The following is a 23664-nucleotide window of genomic DNA, read 5'->3' as shown; positions in this document are numbered from 1 at the left end:
TCTAAAATTATGCAAAATTCAAAATTTCCCATGTTATTTATACTTTGATTAACTATCAAAAGGGATATCACCCAAATTCCCTGCTAATCAAAGAAGTGGAAAGTCTCATTCTACATGGGGATGTGTAAATTTTACTTTTGATTATATATGCACATTTGTGTGCTGTATATGTGCAGTACTTGAGAATGCCAGAGTTCACGGGATGCCCTGGAGCGTGAGTTGCAGGCAGTTGTTTGCTGTCTGGCATGGATGCTGGGAACCAAACTCTGGTCCTCTGAAAGAGCAGCACTCTTAACCACTGTTCCATCTCTCCAGCCCTTTATTCTTAAATAATTCAATTATTTTCAAATAAATACTACCTACTCTCTTCTAATGCAATGCATTTGATAACTGAATATTCAAATACAAATGGAGTTAAACTACTTGTAATACTGTCTCAGTAAGCTTTAATTAAGCTTTAATTTAATTGTTTAATGTAAATCTACAGGTGAGTCTTTCAAGTATCATTGTGTTGTCCTGTTTTGGTTATTTTATGTGTCATGAAACATAAAACAGACAACAAAAAGCTTTTTTAAAAAGTAGCTTTTTGGGTTGGGGATTTAGTTCCATGGTAGAGTGCTTGCCTAGCAAACACAAGACCCTGGGTTCGATCCTCAGCTCAAAAAAAAAGTAGCTTTTTGGTTTGGAGACTTGGCTCAGTGATGTGCTCAGTGGTATACATACTGCTTGTCTAGAAGTCCCAAGAACCCATGTGAGGTGGCTCACAGCCACCTGGAAGTCTAGCTCCAGGATCCTATGCCCTCTTCTGGCCTCCATGGCCCCTGCATTCATGTGCATATACACACACATACAAACTCAAATAAATAATAAAATTTTTACTTTTCACTCTAATAAGGTCTAAGTAGCAGAATCCAGCTTTTGACTGAAAACCTAACCGGGTTGCCATCTGTATTTTACAAGAGGAGGCATGATAAAACTTAAATAAAATTTCTCAGCAAGTGATACCAGCTACTATACTAAAGCCAGATAAAGGTTAAGAACCGCTGGGTGGTGGTGGCGGCGGCAGCAGCGGTGCACGCTTTTAATCGCAGCACTTAGGAGGCAGAGCCAGGAGGATCTCTGTGAGTTCTAGGCCAGCCTGGTCTACAAAGCGAGTTCCAGGAAAGGTGCAAAACTACACAGAGAAACCCTGTCTCAAAAAAACAAAAACAAACAAACAAAAAGGTTAGGAACCATAAAAGCACCAACTAAGATATAAATGCAAACGTAGTCTTTATTTACAACCAATCTTTTGTGTTTAGATTAACCCATCCAAGTGCACTATTTAAAATTCTGAAATGGAGGTTGGGAAAGATGGCTAGTCGGTCAAATACTTACCCTGTAAGCACCTGTAATCCCAGCACTGGGGAGGCAGAGACAAGAGGATCCCCAGGGCTCCCTGGCCAGTCAGTCTAGCCAAATTGGTAAGGTTCAAGTTCAATAAAACCCTTATATCAAAAACATGGTGGAGAGGGACTGAGGAAGACACCTAACCTCAATCCCTGACCTCCAAAGACTAGAATGCACATGTACAGGTATACTCACACACATGTGCACATAGTCAATCCCATTCTTACGCATACTACACATGTATCTATGAACACATGAGGACAGTGTGGCATGTGGCGATAACTTCATCTCTGTAGAGACACAGGGAGATGCTGATTGTCAGGGAGTCCATTTTAAAGGCTCTGGACAGGAGTTAAGCATGAGCTCTAGGAACTCATGGGGCCACATGGAGCCAGGCGCTGCCTAGATTCCTCTTCAGGAAGCAAGATCCACTCCACTAGCTCCCCCTCTCTGCACAGCTCACTTGCACTTGATCACTTGTGGGATATGTCCCAACATTGGAATAAAGGTCCAAATATCTCCTTGGGACAATGACTAAGCAAGGCTGTAGGGTAAGTGCTTGAGGACCAGAGGCTTCTTGTAATGGGATATTGTAAGATGAATTGCTAAATGGTCTTATTAATAAAAAACCCAGAGCCAGATATTGGGGTGAAAACTGAGAGATCAGAGAAGCAGAAAGAAGCCAGCCACATTTTTACCTCTTTACTGCTAGGAAATCCTCAGCCAAGAGAGAGTTACTTCCTGTATACACATGCCTATATCCTTTCTGTGCCCTGCCATCTCACTTCCTCCCTCTACCCAGCTCTATCACTTTCTGTCTGTCTGTACAGACATTCAGACCTCCATGGTTAACTAGTGCTGGGAATTAAAAGTGTGTGCCACCATGCCTGGATCTGTTCCCAGTGTGGCCTTGAATTCACAGAGATCCAGATGAAGCTCAGCCTCCCAAATGCTAGGATTAAAGGCATGTGCTACCATTGCCTGACTTCTATGTTTAATATAGTGCCTGGCTTTTCCCTCTGATCTCTAGATAAGCTTTATTGGTGTGCACAAATAAAATATCACCACATTTCCTCATTTTTTGTCTAAAATAAAAAATTACAAATATAAGGAAAAACTATATACAATAAGTACAATAACTATATACAATATATACAGGCAATAAATACATCAACAATGTCTAGTCCATTTGCATTTGACAAATTCAGAGAAAATATTCCATTATCTATCCTATTTTGGTGAGTCCAAAATGTACCTAATTCACTTTCTATCCTAACTTGTATTACTAACCAAAAACTATCTTTTGATGTCTTTCAAACTTATATAATTTATACCTCCCTCTGATCTCCAGATAAGCTTTATTGGGGTGCACAAATAAAATATCACCACAGAATATGTTTGCCCTTGACTTTTTACCAGAAACACACCCATACACACACACACACACACACACACACACACACACACACACACACACTTGATTGTACCCTGAAATCTTAATTTGCAGGATATTTTATTGTTGTTTTTATTTGTTTGCTTATTGATTGATTGATTGATTGATTTAATAAAGGATAGTGTCCTAGCACATGTAAGTACTGGTTTCTATACAATAATAGAATATAATGTATTGACACAAACTATTCCACTTTACATTCCATATATATACATATGTATACACACATATATACACAAATATATGAACTTAAGATAAATGGCTTTATTAAAATTTCAGACATGGATAAAAGAGGAGTTACAGATTCTTTTGCCAGTTTCTCCTGACACCTCCTCATCTTCCAGGGCAAAGAGAACTACTAGATCATAGATCAGCAAACCACAGACAGTATATCACATCTGGGCCACTGCCTGCTGCTGTAAGGTAAAGTCTACCTGAATATTCCATGGATACCCCTGTGCTCAACAGCAGAGCTGAGTAGGCAAAGATCTGAGCTGTGACCCTAAAACATTCACTCCTTGATTTTTCCTGATTCACATAACCCTTTTCATGGGCACCATTGTCTTAAATAAATAAAATGCAGACCACATTTATAGTCTTAAATTGTCCAGCAGACATCTTAAAACAACATAAATAGAAAGTGGGTAAAGTTGGTTTGAATAATTTTTATTTAATCTAATATGTTCAAAATGTATGTGTTTAACATTTTGTTCTGGTCTTATTTCAAACACCAACTAGAACTGTCATGTGTTCATTTTAATATCACCACATTAGACAGGGCAGCTCTAAGCTAACAAGCAAGCAGAGAGCTGGTGAGAGACAGGTTCTGCTCGGTTCAGCAGGGTCCTTCTCAGACACTGCAAATGCATAAATTGTAGTAATTGAAATAATCCTGCTTATCCTTTTACCCATCTTATGGATAAGAAGCCCAGTAAAGAACTGAAAACGTGCACACGCGCACACACATACACCAAAAAACTAACCAACTAACCAATGGGCAAATGGGACCTTTCTCTTTAAAATCGAGTGTAGCAGCAAAGATTCTGTCATGTAGCAATGATTTTAGCCCAGTTGTTAAATCCCTACCTCAAAGCTACATTTCTCCCTCCACTATTTAAATAGATTCTATCCTGTCTCATCCTCTGCCCAATATAAGAAAAGCCAACATGGTATTGTATCCCATAAATCTTTTAAGACCCTGACTCTCCTCCTCTCATCCCAAAGACCTTTCTTTGTGGAGCAGCAGAGATTTAGCTCCTCCAGAAATTCAAAGTGGATGTATTTTTAAAATGATTTTTATGACATTTTCTGTTCTCTTCATAATCTGCCCCCCATTTATATGTACTCTCCAAAACCATGAAGAAAAACTGGATAGAACATTCTAGAAACATCCAAATATTGGCCAACATAGAGTTCCAGATGTTTTGTCCTGTCTAAACTATCTATTCCATTGCTGTCCAGTAGTCTACCTGTGCCTCACTATCATTGACTCAAGTACACTAACACAGGCACAAATGCAAAGCAATCTTGGATGGTCCAAAACTCATAGGCTTCTTGTCCATTTCCCCCACCCACAACCTGTATATGAGTCACACACTCTTTGAAGATTTTTTTCTTCTTCTGAAACTCATGAAGCATTTAGTATAGTAAGAGTAAATCACTTAGGAAGATGACTCAGTGGAGAGAGCTCTTACAAATACGACAAACTGAGCCTGAGTCCTCAGAATTCCTAGAAAAGCTGAGCACAGTATCAGACATTTGAGAAGAGAGGCAGAGAGGAGAGCTGGAGACTCTCAGAAGCTTGCAGGACCTCTATCCTGGATGGCAAACACAAAAGACCTCACATCAAAGCAATATGGGCAGCAAGGTCTAGCACCTGAAGTTGCTCTCTGACCTCCACATGGGTGCCATGACCCATGTGCCCACTCTCTCACATACATATCACAAGCACAAAAAAGTAGATTAATAACATACACATTTACCTTTGAAAATAGGTGGTGGTGGTGCAGGCCTTTAACCCCGGCACTCAGGAGGCAGAGGCAGGTGGATCTTTGAGTTCCAGGACAGCCAGGGCTACGCAGAGAAACCTTGTCTGGAAAAAAATGAAGTAAATAATAACAATAACAATAATAATGATGATGATGGTGATGATGATGATGATGATGATGATGATGATGATAAATAAAACCATCCTGGCACCCTGGCTCTAGACAAATCCTAAAACGACACATGGATGACAGACAATGAGGGCATGCCGTGCAGAACTGAAAGTGGGACAGAGAAGCACAAGGGCAGATACCTGCAGCCACACCAAATCTAGCGACAGCGGGAGCATGTGAAGGAAGAGATGAGTCACTGTCTCCTCTACTTCTCCGCTACAAAGAGCAAAGGCTGGAAATTGGAGTCTGCTCCGGTAAAGAGCAACAACTAGAAAATAGAGTGGAAATCAGCCTAGGAGCAGGAAGACAAGACCGGGGCATTTTATTGCCTCTTCAAATCTAGAAAGAAACAAAATTATATACAGAAAATGAAATGTGTATACACTGTTACCACTACCTAAAGGGTCACTCAGAGCTTCGGGAAGAAACAGCAGTCAGTTTATCTTCTGGGAATCCAAGCAGAGAAACTGGCACCTAGTGAAAGTGATTTTTTTTTTTTTTCTTACAGACCTTACACCTCCACCTCTGAAATGCACAGGTCAACAGACACCTAGCTCTTGTCTACCATTCTAGGAGAATACTCCACTATTGTGTATGCTTATTGTATAAAACAGTGCATTTCATGATGACACTTTCAGACACAGGTATCTGGCGCCATCTACTCAGATTCACCCCACATGGCCCTCTCCAGCACATTCTTTCTACTCTCTAATGCACATTCCACCACAACAGACAGCAAGGCAGCCGCATCGGAATGGGAATGAACACCTAGACAGGCTCAATCACTGAGCCTTATTGATCCCAACATGTATACGATTCAATTAAAATTTTATCACAGCTATATAAGTATCCTTACAAGCAGCATGTTTTCATGTTAGGGATGCTAGGAACTAGAGCTGGAGAGATGGCTCGGTGGTTAAGAGCACTTGCAGCTCTTCCAGAGGACCTGGGTTCAGTTCCCAGTCCCCACATGGTAGCTTACAACTGTAACTCCAGTTCCAGGGAATCTGATGCCCTCTTCTGGCCTCCAGAGGCACTGCATGTATACAATGTCCACTCAGGTAGACCAAAATTAATAAACACAAAGAGCAGCTTTTGACAACCTTAAAATAATGAAAAAGTACAGGAAACAAGCTGCTGCTACCCACTAATTTAGGATCTGAAGAAGGAACATAAAGACTGAAGTAGGCTGTCTGAATGGAATAATAAATAGAGAAATGTAATCTTTAGGGGATTTTCAGTGGCCTGGTGGGTTGAGGTGACATTATCTGACTTTCAGAACTCAGTGGACCAATACCCTGAGGCTGACATCATGAGAACCATGGAGCTTTGTATCAACATCTGTGCTGTGCAACCACCCAGCTTCACACTTTGAAACTGGGCAGTCAACCAGTGTGATTCCAGCACTGTTAACATACTGTTCAGCAAGTCAACACCCTTCAAGTTACACATTTATTGTTAGGTGTTTTAGTGTCTGAGATCTCAAAATGAGTGCTGGCCTCAGATAAAATCCAAATCAGGTCCCTAAACTCATAAGGTGGTGTGGAAGCTCAGATGTGTGGCCTGGCTTCCATCACCTTGATGAGTGACATGACATCTTCTGCTTCTAATATAAATGTACACACAAGATAAAAACAGGACCATAGCTAAGTATTCATTCAGAGCAATGAAGTAATGTTATGAATATGCAATTCCTGATTTAGAAACCTCTGCTCCCAAATGTCCACACAAATAATTTTGATCTTATTTTTTATGTTATTATTTTCAATTATGAATATGAGTGTATGTGTGTGTAACTTGGCTCTTATATGCATGTGAGAGCAGGCGGCCAGGAAAGACAGAGACATCAGACCCCTAGAGCTGTGGTTACACAAAGTTGTGAGGCTCATGTGGATGGTGGGATCTAAACTTGGGTTCCCTGGAAGAACAGCAAGTGCCCCTGACTCTGAGTAATCTCTCTAGACCCTACTTTTGATTTCCTAAAAACCTTTAAGTTCAAATATGTTATTGGAAATATTTATATATAAATTATTAATTAGTGAAAAATAATTTACAACAGCAATAAGAGCAATAAAACAGAGTATATAGTGGCCCTTAAAATTGCAGAAATATGTTAGATAATATTGTGGAGAGGATATTTACATGAAAAAACACTAGGTACATTCATACAAATGGCACAGGTAAAGAGGCTAACAAGATAGCATGAAGGATAAAAATGGAAAACAATATCTTAAAGAAATTAGATTAAATCACCATAACATGTCTAGAAGAGAAAAATAATAAAGCTAGTTTAATAATAAGCAGCAAGTTGGAGTAAAAGATACTAAATGCATTAAACTAAAGAATTAAAAATGGATCCAAACTACAGAACATAGGCACCACCACTGAAACAACACTTATAATTTAAGTTAATGGGACAGTAACTTAATTTTTGAGAAGTTGGAAACTCTATTGTCACAAATGTCATTGCAGGGATAGCATCCACTACAGAGTTAAATTCCCCCATCCTGTTTAACCCAACATCTTCAGATTGAGGCCATCACCCCTTCCCTGCTTTTGTTCGGACAGGTTAGGGCCGTGTTGCTTCTTACCCCAGTTGCTATGTTCCTGTGGAACACTGGACATGTGGACTCACCTTACATGAAGACTCCAGCTGCAGACCAGGGCAGGGCACCAGCCCAGGTTGGTGGGAACTGGAGGACCTCTGCTCTACACTTTTGTGCTTGTGTGTCTCTGAGGCCACTGACAGTGTAGGCTCAGATCTGACAAGCTGCACATTGTCACCACAGTTAAGAATAATCCTCGCTCTTTCTCCTGTCTCATGCCTTTCCAACGTGCCTGGAAAATGAAACCCAAGATACAAACCAAATATAAGCAAAATATCCACCGGAATACAATAAAGAGACCTCAAAGGCCGTCTTCACAGAAGGACCTTGGTTCTTTAATCTGTCATTCTTGTCTTCTTACCACAGAAAAAGCCAGTCTGGGAGCTTTGTCTGGATAGTTGAAATTTTGTCATCGGCTATGAAACAGTGGACTTGAAAGTGCATCCTCCTCTAAGAGTCTTTTTATCCACTGGAACCAACAGTCCAAGAGTCTCCATGACTAAAACCCCTCTTGCTATCCAGTGTGAACATGAGCAATAAGGAACAACTATAAACTATGTTTGTACTGTCTCCTAGTATGCAGCTCACAAACAACAGAGACTCTGGAGTGCTCGTCTGGGGTTCCCAGGCTGGCAGTGTTTCTACTGGTGATGTGTAACTTACTTAAACCATTAGGGTTGGTGAAGACACCAAGGCTAGGGGTGCATCTGCCCTCACTCAGAGCCCCCCAGCTTTTGTTGTTGTTTTTATTGCTGGAGTTTGTTATCACCAGAACCTCTCTTTTTTATTTCTTATGTTATTAGAGCTGGAATTAATCTCCTCTGCCCTCTGACATCCTTCCAGCTCCAGAAGTGGTGCTGACAAGTCCAATTTAAAGATAAAAGGAACAAAAGGGGGGGCTGGAGAGCCGGCTCGACAGTTAAGAGCACTGGCTGCTTTTGCAGGAGACTGTGGCTGGGTTCTTAGTCACATGTAACTCCAGCTCCAGGGGAAACAACACCCTCTTCTGACCTCTGTGGGCGCTGCACTCATGCGGCATACATGTAAGTAATAAAAATAAATCTTCAAAAAGAGTAAGTATAAAATTTACCAGAGTTGGCCTGAGGTGATGTGCTATGCTTATCACACAAGTATGAAACCTAGAATACAGATTCATAGTGCTCAGGTAAATGTCTGTAATTTCAGCATGAAGAAGACAAACACAAGGGATTCCCCCACTAGATTAGCCCAAATGGTGAGCTGTGGGTTCAGTGAGAGACCCCGCCTCAGTAAATAAAGCATAAAGCAAGCAAGGAAGATACAACATATAATCATTTGACCTCCAAATGCATACACACACACACACACACACACACACACACACACACACACACCCCACACACACACACTAATCAGAAGGCTGGAAAGCTTAGTAGCAAGGTATTACCCAACTATAGGGACCTCAGTTTGGAACCTAGCACCAAATAATTCAGTTAATATCTTCAAGTCCCTATAACCAGGGCACTATGGGGTGGGGGCAGAGACAGAAGCATCAGTTGTTGGCTGTCTACATAGCCAAAACCCATGAGCTCCAGGTCAGGGAGAGACCTTGCCTCAAAGAAATAAAAGTGCAGAGGAATGGAGGAAGACACCTGACATTTCTTTGGTTTCTAAACCTATGTACAGGTAGATGTATGCCACACACATGTACTACACTCATATACATACACACTCACATACAAAAAGAAAGTATCAGAAAACAATTGACAAATAGTCAACTGGTTTTATAAATGTGATATCACATATTCATTGAGCAAATTAATCTTGATGTCTGCTTCATATCCTTTATGAGTTCATTTGTATTATTAATCTTAAATATAACTCATACCCAACTGAACAAAAATGATATGAAATTCAATAATTAATATCATAATACAGATTTAATTTCATATTATTCCTTTCCTACCTATGAGAAAAAGTTGTGTTGGAGATAATTAATTGTCATTGATAATATTAAGAAAAGATGAACTAAATTGATTATTATGGGAAAGTGGTAGTAAAAATGATATATCCCTCTGCCTTCTGATAGGAAGCTAGATATGAAAATTGTAGTGACAACCACCAAATCCAGTCTCAGGCCCCTCCTCCCTCCCGTTTCCTCCATCACTCTTAGCTGGTGTTTGGCATTTTAAACTGGTCCTGGCCATCATGTCACAGCAGCAGGCAGAATTTTAATCCCAGGGACTCTTGGCAATGCTCTCCCATTGTAATCATTTTAAATGTGTAAGAAAACATCATGAATATCAACATCTAAATATAACTTTCTAACCTTTCTTTTTCCATGACTATTGAGATACTGTCAACAGAGGATGCTGGTAGCAACATCAGGAAAATCTTTTCTCTCAAGAATGATGGTAAGAAAAGTTTATCAGATGAAAGACTGCAGCTTATCTTCCCGGAAAATGACTGCATTCCAGAACTTACAACCATGTGGTTCGTTGTCTTTCTGAGAAGCCTGTCTTTGAACTTGGTATCCACATGGATAGTCTTCTCATGAACTTTCTGGGGCTACACACTGTGATATTTGGAAAATATTTTCAAAAACTTGTAAGTCTCTCTGTGTTATCTGGAACTGGCTTTGTACTCCTGGGCTTGAGAAATCTCTTGCCTCAGCCTCTCAAGTGGTTGAGAGAACGGGTGTGTGCTACCATGCTTGGCTTTTGACAATCCTTGAGAAATAATCTGTTGTACTTTAATCACATAGCCTTGTGCCTTACACTGTATATTTTACACATTCAAGTACCTCATCTTAAACTAAACACAACCATCTCTTGAATTGTCTAGCCATAACCAAAGCTTACCCATGTAAGTGTATGGCTATCACCTCCTGTTTTTGCACAGGTATTGAATCTGTTTCATCTACCGTACCATCCAATGTGACCTGTTTGCAACATACTGTAAACAAGAGTGGCTCAGCCTCAAAGCCTCATGACATTGCAAGAATAAGGGATATCAAAGGCTAATTTACTGTAGTATCTAAAGTACAAATATTCTATTCCACCCCTAAGTAAATATCCCCCAACCAAAGAAAACATTGGATATTTGGTTTTGTTGATAATAAATCTTAACAAAGGAGTTAATTCTTTATTTTAAAATTTCTTATCAAACTATTATTGCTTCTTTCTCCTGATTAATGAGCCCTTTTAAATCACTTCTCAGTAGAATTTACAGAATTTACATCACTTAGGCACATTTTTAAAATTGTTACGAGTATCTAGAAAAAAGAGAATAACCACAAGGAAGACTATCGGTGTGTTCTCGTGAGAAGTCCTCCCCTAGGGAGGTGTAAGCAAATCTACCCTCCTCTTCCTCCCCAGTGACAAACCAAAGTATCATTCCACTAAAGTCCACCTGGGACACCAGTGAGTTTATTAGGTCTACTTACAGAGCAATGGTAGAGGGTTATGGGAAAGGAGCTGAGTGTCCTATAACTGGCAGATGTACTTGGAGATATGCACCCAGCATGGAGGATGACTTCCCATGGCCCATAGTCCTCCTCAGTTAACTTCCCCAGGCTTCTATACTCTAGTGCCTAACCTAGACTCAAGGCCTAAACTCAATTAGGGTTAAATTGCACACACTGCCTATGAAGTATGGATAGCAACTCAGTTGCTGGTCCAATAATCCCCTCCTCAAAACCCCTCGTTCCGTGAGGACTTTTTGGGGAAAATAGTAAGGCTTTCAACTTTCTAGCTGTTTCTCATCCCATCCTAAGGACCAGTGCCCCTGATATGAGGGCTGAGAGGTACATCCCTCCATCTTTATGGCAAATCCTTCCTTCTGAGACCACCTCCACATGCCTAATGTGCTCGGGCAGAGGAGATTCAGAGATGTATCTATGATGGACTTGGCCTGGTTAAAGGTCAGGGATTTCCAGGTAGAGACCAGGGCAAAGAGACAGAAACTTACACAGTCATAAGACAGGCTGGGGTTAAATTCCAATGACAGACTTCCATCTAAGGAGACTTGGAGTGTTTAAGGCCAGCACAGACCTCTGAGTCTATAAAGGGAGGATTATATTTTATATTCTGCATATAAAATGGTGATTCTCACCTGGCCTTCTGTTTAGTAGTGTGTTGTTAAAATACAAGCACAGACAAAGACACTGAGGCTGTCACTATTTACAGGGAACCAACTGTACTTCTTTCTTCTGGTTTCATTTTTGAATAGGGAAAGTGACCTCTATAATGTATGCTGGAGACTTGAAGTGTCAGGCATCCTTCAAGAAAGACAGGCCTCAAAGGACAGTACTTTGACCAAGGCAAGGCAGAGAGCTAAGGAAACATAGAACATGCCATACCAGTGTAGTACTCCTGTCCACAGACACAAAGCGAAGGAACTGTGCTGCCGGACTCCGGAAGTCCCCTCCCCTCCCAGAAACCGGAAGTTTTCACCATTTGGCTTCCCTGGTAATTTCCATCAAATCTAAAATGTTTGGTCTTCTAGTAAATGTATCCTAAAATACCACAGATATTTGCTTTCTAGTATCATAATCCACTATCAACAAATAAATTGTTTTAAATTACACACCTACATAAATAAATTTGAGACAGTAGTGACTTCCTGAGAACAATAAAGAAATAAAATTATCACAGGAACACAAATTCTCAGAGCCACCAAAAGCTCAGACTTGTGAGCCAACATGTTTCATTTAAAAAAAAAAAAAAAAAAAGGAGATGCATTCAATTAAATATTCTACTCATAGCATTGTGGAAACCTAAAACATTAGCTGAATTTACTAAAAAGAAACCTGATGTTATGATTAATAACAGGCACATGTTTGCATGAACAGAGCTTGATGGTAAGAACACGAAATATTACATAATAGATCTAGGACTTGTCTCTATTGGTAGGATTTCCTCAGCTGAATTTGATGTGCTTCGGGGCAGTGCTAAAGAATAGTTATGTTTCAAAGTGACTACACGTAAAATAGCATAGGTTTACAAAGTAGCTTCATTATCAAACTCGGTAGCCACACTCGTGCAATCAGATTTCAGTCAAACAGACGGCTGCCAAAAGTGATCAAATTCCTCTGTGTGGAGGAAGCTGACCATTGGTTGTGTTATGAGACTTCTCACTTATCTTCAGTTGCACATGAAGCTCAGTGCCTTGCTCACAGAAGTGTATGGAGATTGACCCAGCGGCCCTGCCTAATAAAAGCATTTCACAGTGACTGCATCTTACCCTGGAAAATAGGAAACTGATGTGAGTTTGACCAAGGGGAGGCCCTGGAGGCATGGGATTTAGATTTAGCTAACTAGAAAGAAATGGAAGGGTGGGGAAGGGGAATGGATCTGAAAATATTAAACCAAGCATAAAGGCACTTTCTTCTTTCCTAACTATTGCAGAGTGGAATAAATCCATCTGTAAAATAGATCTTCAATGACTTCACTCATTTCACACTATGCAAAGGCCTGAGTAGGTTAACAAACTCAGGACTGGCTTCCCACCAACCTTCTATACCTTAAGGGTATAGAATACATTTTTAAAAAAAAACTCTGACCTCTGTGACCTGAACCCCAGCTCTGCCTCCAGCACCTTCACAGAAATCCCAGCATTTACCAGAGGGACATACTCAACCCCCACATCCAATTCTGACCATTGACCTCCAGAAAAATGCAATGACAGGCTCAGAAGGGGGCAGAGAATAAGAGATGAGATACATAGAGGTTTCAAGTTGCTGACATGTGTCCAAATTATAAACAAAATACTAACTTTAAGCAAATTTCAAACCAGATGCTTCCTGTTATTTTCTTATTAAATGATCTCTCTTCTTAAACATGTGTTAACATTACCTATGACTAAATTTCAATTTTCAACTTCATTCTGGAACTAAATGAACTAATTTGTGAGGATATGCACAGAAAAGGTATGTTTTGCTTTATCTTATGAAAAGTATGCTTAAATTGACAATCTCCTATCTTATGCATAGCATTAAAAATCACCACATTTCTAACTAACAGAAAATGCCACTCACTCGGTATGCCTTGCATTCTGATACCAGGTATATTTATTTTTAATTTTAAAATAACTATCTTAGATTTTATCCCTCATGCATCTTATTGAAGGTTAGCTGACTTATTGGCTGCAATGGCCCTGAAGACATTCCAGTCTATCATTTATTTGCTTCTGGCATCAGTTCAGGTAATTAGGTCATTATCTTGCTGAGCTGATCTACAGTTTTTCCTGGAAAGATGAAGCATATTGGAAAAGGCAGAATTGAAGTGTGCTCTCCCGGATAAGGTGCTGAGTGAAGGGCAAAGTCTATGGAGGGTCTTGGTGTTTCTGCTTTGTCTCCTTTGTATTCCTAGGGGGAGGATATAATAGGGAGGAAAGAATGGTTTTGACTGCAATCAGTCAAATAATGAGTGGGCAAATGAATGAACACAGGGTCAGTGGACTGTGGAGTTTGTTTGGAAGGATCGAGGCTCAGGATACTGCCACTAGAATCTACCTATGAGAGTCAATACTATGTCCATACCCAGGTATGCAAAAAATGTTCTTTCAACTTCCCACCCTTCAATTCCATGGATTCACTCACTTCTGGAGTCTTTATAGACTCTCAGGCTTGACCTCCAAGAAAACAGGCAGAACTCTCTAAGTAAATGCCCAGTGCCCCCCCAATCTTCTCCAGTCTTCTCCCATGGGACTGTGATGTCACAGCAGTCCAATGGTCATTAAGATTACTAGTTCCTTGACCTCAGAAGGAGACCCTTCAATTAGGCCAGTTCTCATTAGTTGACCTTTATTTTTTTTCTGTTTGTGCTTATATGTGCAAGCATGTATGTGTTTGTATATGTCTACATGTGCAAGCATGTGTGTGTTTATGGAGAGAAGCCAGAGGTAGATTCAAGTCTCTTCCTCATTTGCTTTTCCACCTTACCCTTGGAGACAGGGTCTCTCACTGTCTCTGGAGCTTACTGTCTGGCTGGGCTGGCTGGTCATTTGAATCCCAGATCTCCTCCTGTTCCTGCTTCCCAATCGCTGGCAAACAGGTGTATACCATCATGCCTGGCTTTTTAAATGTACTGGAAATCCAAGGTCACTCTCCTGACTGTGCATCTCCCCAGCCCCTAATTGAACCACTAATTGAGCCCTTGAAAAGCAGCTGCTGCAAGCAGGGTGTTCATGCCTTTATTTTAGCCCTGTGAGACCCAAAGCCTTGAAGCTAGTGACAGTCACCTGCACCTCTACTTTGTAGAACTGTGAGATATTAAACTAAAGATTTTAAGCGATGAAGTTCAAAGTTATTTGTTATGCAGCAGTGGGAAAGCAATACAGCCAGGACTCTTGATTGGCACACCCACCTGAACTCAAATCTATGATTCTTTTTCCAAAATTTTTCTTATGGAAACAAATTATTAAATGCCTAAACGGATCAAGATATAAAAAAATGTGCATCTCTGTTACATTTTTAAAACTTCACAGCCGGGTGGTGGTGGTGCACACCTGTAATCCCAGCACTCGGGAGGCAGAGGCAGGTCTACAGAGTTAGTTCAGGACAAGCTCCAAAGCTACAGAGAAACCCTGTCTCGAAAAACAAAACAAAACAAAACAAAAACAACTTCAGAAAGTAATTCTATCTCCTGTCTTACGCTCTGAGTACAACAAGCCATAGAGTCATTCAATAAATACCTACAGATGGGAAATCATGTGCCACACCAACATATTCATTTTCCAACGCTCTCTTTCTAGAGGAATTGGATGTAAGTTGTAAAATATTGTTTGTTGTTTGTTATCCTTTTGCTCTTCAAGCTCTCTTTATCATTAAATCTGCCATTTTCTACCATTTATTCTGAGAGAGGGTCTCATGTGGCCCAGGCTGGCTTCAAACTCATTATGCAGCTGAGGGTGACCTTGAACCTCTGAGCTTCCTGCCTCCATCTCTCAAGTGCTGAGATTAGAGGCATGCCTCCTCACACCTTATTTATGTGGTGCTGAGGATGGAACCCAGGGCTCTGTGCTATGCTATGTAACCTCTCTACCAACTAGCTATATTCCCATCCCCCAGTGTTCTTTAATTCTTAAATCAATCCATAAAAGAAACTAGGGGATGGGAAAGGTGAGTAATGGGGCATTTGTATGATCCTGTAGCAGAGCCACATGCCAAGGGGGCTGGGATACTTGCTGCTGAGTTTAAGGTATGTGATGAATGGATGGTGATACAAAAAAGGGGGGGTAGAAGAAAGGCCTTGACTGGTGAGGTAATCAGTTGGCCAGTCTGCCAATAGTTCACACAAAGGATGATAAAGACCCCAATCAATCATTGTTTTTATTTTTAAACATTTTCAATACCCATGAAATTATTTAATTTCCTGTTTCACTGGTAGTGTACATTTTCAAATGATTCACGTTTATTTATTAACATTGTTGATAAAAGTGAGGGGAAAGAAATGGTAAATACTTTAGGCTCATAAAATTCCCTCTATGGCCAGGCATCTCTGAAGGGCTCTGAGCTGGATAAAACCACTGATGGTTTTCTTGTTATTTGACCAGAGTAGCACATGCTGTCTATCTTACTGTAACAGGGTGCTGGTGGCTGCCTAGGGGAACCCCAAGTTCTATGGTGCAGACAGCCATTGAACATTGGGGGAAACAGAAGACCAAGCTATGGAAGAAGGGAAAGCAAGAGCTGTACCCCCTGGAGGGGAGGAGCCTAAAGCTGGGAGTCCCAACAGGGAAGCTGGCTTGACTATTTCATAGGCACACTAGGGCCTCCCCTTCCCCCTCTGGGTCCTGTTTATAGGAGCACCCCTGTCATCTTCTGCGCTTTGGGAACAAGTTGACACTTCAGGGACCCACTTTCCCTTGTCGACCTGTGTCTCTCTAGCTTCCGTTTTATGCCCATCACTTGTGTTGCTACAGGTATAACCTCTGCTGTTGAGTTCAGTTCTTCACATCTGCCCAGTAAGTACCTTACCAAGCCATCTCCCCACCCATGACTCTTAGCGTCTTAGGTCTGTTAGTGCACCTGGGATTCCCCACTGCCAGTTGCAGAAGTAGGTCTAAGGTCTTCTAAGCATGGATGGGCATATCAGTACTGGGTCTAAGTGGAGTGGGGGGAATGGGCGGGACGATCTATACCCAGATCTTATCAACAAGGCAGAGATAAATAACCAATATTATTTTTGACATGGAACGTCAAACCCAACAAAATCCTCTGCTCACCAAGACAAGGACTTGACCTCTGGACGAATTTTTACTTGGTTCATTCCAGAGGCATGAAAGACTTTCCCCCATCTAATCTTAACACATGTGAATGGTAGATATTGGATATTATTGATGCGCCCAGACTAATGAAGTTAAGTAGAGTGTCTTTTATCTTGTGGCCAAATCAGAGAAGCCTCCCTCCCAGCCGCAGCCACCTCCCCTCCCTGCACTCCCCCAGCACCAGTCATTACAGTCCACTGAGTCCTGCTTTCCAAATCATTTCTGTGGCAGCTGGCTGCTGGGAAGATATGGGCGATTCAAAGGAGGAAACCTGGGGTGGGGGGGGCAGATGGCTCCTCTGGGCTTCTTTCCACTGCGCACCGAAGCTAAGAGCCCTGTTAAGGTAGCGAGTGTCAGTGTAACCCATTTGCAGAAAGGGCTTCACTAAGGTGGAGCTGCAGAGCAGCTGCCTGAGATTCTGCTGCCTGAGCCCCCTGCGAATTGGACGTGTTTTGGTGACAACACACGCAGCCTGCACTCTATCCCCAAGTGCGGTAGGACCACAGGAACTGCTGAGAGTGATTTCAGCTTGGGCTTTCTTTACAAAGCAAAACCCAGGAAGGCAGCAACTGCTGAATGGATGCAATAAGGATGTAAGGACGGAGGTTGGGGGTGGGAGGTGGGGTAGAGTGGTGTCTAACTGGTGAAAAGCAGACAGCGTTTGTTTTTATAATTAGAATGACATCGTATTGATTTTCACATTTGTTTCTAAGCACACAGAATGTTCTAAAGATGTCTTGCAAACACCAAAGTAATATGCCCAATGTGTTATGTTGGGAGAGTCAAAATACAGGGTTAAGTAATAGCTCAATTAAACTTCAGATGTGTAAATAAACACAAACACACACACACACACACACACACACACACACACACACACACACATACACACACACCCCTGCACAATCAAATGCACACATACACACTCACATAATCATACACCCAGGAAGTGGTAAGAACAAAATTTAAACATGGGTAATTTAACTCTCCACACTAATGTTCTTACCCACTCTGGGCACTGACTCCTACCTAAGAGACTGAACTTAGCTGGATAAATATTCAGTTGCTAAGTCTCAAAGTTCATGTTCCCAGCTGTGTACCAACCCATGCAAGCACTCACGATCATACACACAACTCCAAATTACAGTGTTGTTGGATAACTAGGGCCAAGGAAGAGAGAGTGAAGATTCAAAACCAGGCTTCAGAGCAAAAACAGACATTGGGTAATAACACCAGTAATTATTATGATAAAGGAAACCAGCCTTAGTCAAGGCGATGCAGGAAAACCTTGCCTGGCACTCAAATGCATCCTGCTTTCCCTCTTCTAAAAGCAATCATCTCCAGGGGGTGCCATCTGCAATCTGCCACAACAATACCAAGCAGTTCTGGGAAAAGGACACATTGGAGAAACTGCAATTGGCAGGGTGCTGCCCAGTCGAGCCCACCTCTACGACGTGTGCAGTGAACAGTAAACCACAGCCCTGCTGGCAAGGCATCCCACATGCTATAACTTTACCACTTTAGCTAGACAATGGTGACCTGGGTGAGAAACCAAGCACATAATCCTCAGAGTGATGCCGTTGGTCCTGGAACTCATCTCAACGTTTGTTATTTCCTGTTATACCAATATTGACCATTGTACTCCATGAGGAACTCAAACTTAGGTCCTGGGAAATTTTTTTCCCCAGAGCCAACTTGTATGCTACTTTGTTATGGCAAAGTTAGAATTTAACCACAGATTCTATACTACTAGAGAGAATATGACCATTGATCTGGTAAGGTATGGGCCCCGTGTATTCCTCAGTTTTCACTCTACAGAGTTCCAAGGCAAAGTGTTGAATATATTTGGAAAATATGGCCTATTAGTTTTTAGTTGACAAAGATCATTGCTCATACATGTTTCCTTCTTCTTTGTGTGTGTGTGTGTGTGTGTGTGTGTGTGTGTGTGTGTGTGTGTGTGGTGAGTGTGTGTGTGGTGTGCCTCCCTGTGTGTACGTTCCTTATGTCTAAGATTGATGTTCAGGACATTCCTCTATCATTCTTTCACTTCATTTTTCAAAACAGAGTGCCAATCAAATCCAGAACTCACCAATAAGGCTAGTCTTCCTAGCCATTTTGCTGGGGGTGGGGGAGGGATGGGTTGAAGAGAGAGATGCCCTGCCTCTGGCACAAAACACAGGACAGCTGTCATGCCTACTGCATAGTTACTTGGCTTATGGGGATTCAAACTCTAGTTCTCTTGTTTGTGGGTCTTTAACTGCTGAGCTATCTATCTCCCAGCCCAGAATCTTTCTTAATTTTTTTTTTAAACAATTCTTACCCTTTCCATTGAAACTATGAAAACAAATCCCCTAATTACCTGGGCAGTGGTAGCGCATGCCTTTAATCCCAGTACTCGTTGAGGCAGAGCCAGGTGGATCTCTGTGAGTTCAAGGCCAGCTTGGGCTACAGAGTTCCAAGACAGGGACCAAAGTTTCACAGAGAAACCCTGTCTCAAAAAATAAATAAATAAGTAAATAAGTAAATAAATAAATAAATAAATAACCCCGAAAAACAAAAACAACAACAAAAATCCCCTAATTAGACAACAACATTGAAGACCAAAGAGCTCTCCAGCTGGTACTAAGAAATCCATTATAGAAAAGAAATTATGGGGCTGGAAATTTACTGTCTATAGTAGAAACAAATTCAGCATTGTTTTCCCCAGCTACCCACCCTGAGCTTGGGAGTTGGCTTGAGTCTTGACACACTCCAGTCTCTCCTGCCTTCCTGTCAGCTGTCACTTCTGCTCTCAGGTGTGCCTGGCCTGTCACAAACCACCTCCTGCTTATATATTGCTGTTTGTAATCTGTCATGTGAGAAATCAGATGGCCAGAGCTGTTAGGACTACGTGTAAATTAAAAGCCACATTTTGAGAGATAGCCAGAGACCCTCCTTCCAAAGAGTACCGAGCAATCTTCCGGAAGCTGCTCTCTCTCTTCCCAGCATTTTTCTTATCTAGCTCCTGCCTGATGGTTACAGAACACTGGCTTTCATCTGCAGGAACTGTACTGTGTAGTATACAGTGAGGGGCACACTAGAGTTCAGGAAGAGACATGTATCCCTATACAGGGGTGACACCCAGGCAGCTGCCTTAGACACACCCAGACTGTCTCAACTCCATTTTCTCACTAGTGAGATGAGAGCAGCAATCCCAAACCTCCACTGTCAGGAAGGTGGATTGAACTAAGAATGAGTTGCTACAAAGACGATATTTTTATGTGTATGAGTGATGTATGTGTTCATGTGTATGTTTGCAGGTGCATGTACATGTATGTGTGCATGCATGTGGCTTGGCTGTCTGAAGTTTATTTGGGGTGTCTTCCACAATTGCCCTCCACAGTTTTAGGGGGCATGCATGCCAAGGTACATACCTGGAGAACAGAGGACAACCTGTGGTTTTGTGGTTGAAATCAAGTCATCAGACTTGGCTACTAGTTTGCTTATGTCCTACTGAGGCACCTCAATGCCTGTCATTTTAGTTTTTGAGACAGAGTCTCGCTGAACATGGAGTATGTTCATTTGATTGGGCTGGCTCTCCAAGAAGCCCCGGGGATCCTCCTGTCTCCACCTCCCCAGACAGGGATTACGATTGTATGCCACACCCTGACTTTTCTTACATGGGCTCTGGCCCTCATGCTTGTACAGCAGGCACTTTACTGGATGAACTATCTCAACACTATCTGTTAAGAAGAGCAATCATTTTGTCTCATGCATATTACCCACGGCTGCCTATTGCCTGTTTTACTGAATAAAGTTTTATTGAAACACAGCCTTTCCCATACTTTAAGTATTGTATACAGATTCTCTGGAGCTACAAGGGCAATTTCAGAAATCACAGGAGAAACCATAAGGCCCCAAAGCTGAATATATTTACAATCCAACCCTGTGCTGAAAAACTACTGAACTATCCCATCAAGAAATATTTTATCTTTCAGCAAACGAGATTTCATTTTTCCCCCACAAAAAGTAATTAAGTGGCTTGATATGGACTATGTCCTAACAGTAGCACAAGTTGATCAGGAAACATTCAGGAATAAAAATAACCATTACATTTACAGCCCATAAGAAATTCAATGTATAGGTTTCTGTCCTGCAAATCTGTTACTGTAAACACGAAAGCCCTCAGAAATACACCAAACTTAATGTGTAAAAGGGATAATTAGCTCAGAGCTGAAAATTATTCCTGGTGTGCATGTAGGGAAAGACTCGGTAATGCATTACTTCTATTGTGTCAGCCATGCAGCAGTGAGACCCGGAGTCCTCAGTGCCAAACACGCTGTGGGAGCACAAATATTAATCAAAATGACATCTCCAATTTTTCCCCTTCCTAATCAGGCCTAAACATCACGGGACATCCAGCAGATCAATAAGTAAAACTGGAAGCCCTCAGCACTCGATGCTGTAGCTCTCTGCCCTCAGCCTGGACAAGAGCCTTCAGTGTTAACCAACAACCCCCTATTTTGGTCATCCATGAGGTGAGCATGCCCACCTATGACCCCAGAGCATCACCCAGACATGCATCCAGCCATGCCACCTGTCACAGAAAGAAAGACCGCATACGGTTTCAGCATGAAATCGGCATGGGAGTGTAGCCCTAGAATATGTCTTTTCATTCCAGGCCTCTTTCCTTGATTTCCTATCCCACTGACACTTGCTATTCCCCCCCTCCTCTGGGCTTTGGAGGTGTGCGGGTGCTGGGAAGCGTCTGACTCACTTTAGTCAATTGATTCCTCCTTTGTGTCTTGAGGAGGCTGAATACTGGAACAAAGAACACATCCAGTCACGTGACTCGAACCCCGTCGAGCGAATTGTACAACCACAAGCAATGGGACAAAGGCCCAGAAAAACTCCTGGAGTAGAAAAAGCATTGTCCTTGCTCTGAGGAGGCACCAGCTTCTGGACCCTGTGGGACGTGTGGAGCAGAAAGCTCCAGGCTGCTTCCAGCCAGGCAGCAACCAGGGAGGAACTGTGGATGTTGGGAACTCCATCCTCCAGCCACTGAGGTCCAGGGACATTTGTGACTACACTCATCCATCCATTCATTAGTTCATTTTGCTGTGTGCCAGGCACATCAGTGAGCAGGCATATTCTATTTTTTAGGCTCCTCTTAAACAGTTTTGGTCTTAGCCAGTGTTCCCTGCTCCTTGACATAAAACTACACGTGGGAAACCTTCCTGACTCCAGATCTTTCCACCTTTATATAAAAAAGAATACAATGAAGAAATAAAGCGTGAGAAAGATGATGATGATACCACTTTAGCCAGCTGATACCCCGCTTGGAAAGAGAAAAATAGTCCCTTAAATCTTAAGCAAATGGGGCTGGAGAGATGGCTCAGAAGTTAAGACCACTGTCTCTTCTTCTAGAGTACCTGGGTTTGAATTCCAGCACCTTCATGGCAGTTCAAAGCCATATACAACACTAGTGCCAAGGGATCTGACACCCTCTTCTGATACCCACAGACACATGGTACACAGGCATATGCACAAGCAAAACACCCATACTCATAAAATAAGTATACATGAACCTCAAAGGAAAAAACAAAAAGAATTGCAGAGATTAAAAACAACCTTCAACAAAGCTAATGCCAGACACAAGGCAAAAGGAAACTAGGTAAACTTAGTTTAAAGGAGGTCAGAGATCTGATAATCATTAGGATAGAATTTGGGAAAAGTAAGGGATTTGTTACCCATATGAAGACTCAGTTATATAAATACTACTACTTTCCTAGGTTGAATTGATATTGTTTTTTGTTTGTTTGTTTGAAAGGACAACAGCATAGTTAACAAAGGATAAATAACCTCGTTTGAAACAAACATCCCAAAGGTTACTTTGGCAGCAAACATGCCCTTACTTGATACAACACTTCTACAGAACAATATTCATACCCAGTTCTAAGAGACTCATGAATTAAAATGTCCTCTCCATGGCAGCCACTACACTGATCATTGTCCATTGACAGTCCAGCCCCAACCGTTCCTACCGCCTGTGTCCGGCTCTATGCTCACTGCGGCTGATGCCAAGAACCAGCCCTGTCATCATCTTTGATGTCTAGTGTGATTAAATAATGAAGGCGGTCGTTAGGAGGATGAGAACCGCTTCGTAGCTTTCCCTCTTTCGACCCTGCCTGTCTGTCCGGAGCATCCCCTGAACTTCCTGGTTTTCAGTTGCCTTCTGATTCTTTCTGTTTCATGTATCAGGGCTGGGGGTGGGGATGGGGGGGGGGGCGGAGGTTCCTGTTGTTGCCCATGCCCACATGCTAGGGAACTTATCACTCATCCCCCCAGATTCGCAGCCTGCTCCCTCACCCCGACCCACACATTTACAACTACTCCGTTCATGAATTTCTCGTCATCTGACAAACATGAGTTGGATTTGGCTTCCTGCCGGGACTATGACTGGAATGTAGCGCATGCATCTGTTTGTAGACATGGGAATGTGCACAGCAGTAAGGGGTAACATTTATACCATGCACGCTCCAAGAGCAAGGTAGAATTGCTTCTTCTCATTTTGTCCTAAAACCAGGAACACTTGCAAGTGACCTCATAGTTCTCCATTTGTTCTAGATCTGATTATCTATGAAAATTAGCCTTGGTCCCCAAGAATCCCCACTTCAATATGCAGCCACATGCATGAATAAGCACTTGTGTTTCACAGAAAAGGGCTTCACAATAGAGGTTAAGATGTGCTATATTCTTTGATGATGATGATGATGATGATGATGATGATGATGATGATGATCTGGTTAATATTACTAATGACTTACTG

At 41.8% G+C, this 23664-nt stretch overlaps 1 protein-coding gene across 1 annotated transcript in view; it reads right to left on the bottom strand.

Moving 5' to 3' along the window:
- Positions 1-23664, bottom strand: part of Wdr72 (WD repeat domain 72) — a 150689-nt gene that overhangs the window by 100828 nt on the left and 26197 nt on the right. The window contains exon 13 of the mRNA XM_036191712.1: positions 7637-7839. Coding sequence (XP_036047605.1) covers positions 7637-7839 — 203 coding nt within the window. The remainder of the gene's footprint in view (positions 1-7636; positions 7840-23664) is intronic.

This window comes from Onychomys torridus, chromosome 7 (assembly GCF_903995425.1).
Source record: "Onychomys torridus chromosome 7, mOncTor1.1, whole genome shotgun sequence".
Lineage (NCBI taxonomy): Eukaryota > Metazoa > Chordata > Mammalia > Rodentia > Cricetidae > Onychomys > Onychomys torridus.
The sequence above is the reverse complement of the archived record's forward strand: the minus strand, read 5'-3'. Positions and strand labels throughout refer to the sequence as shown.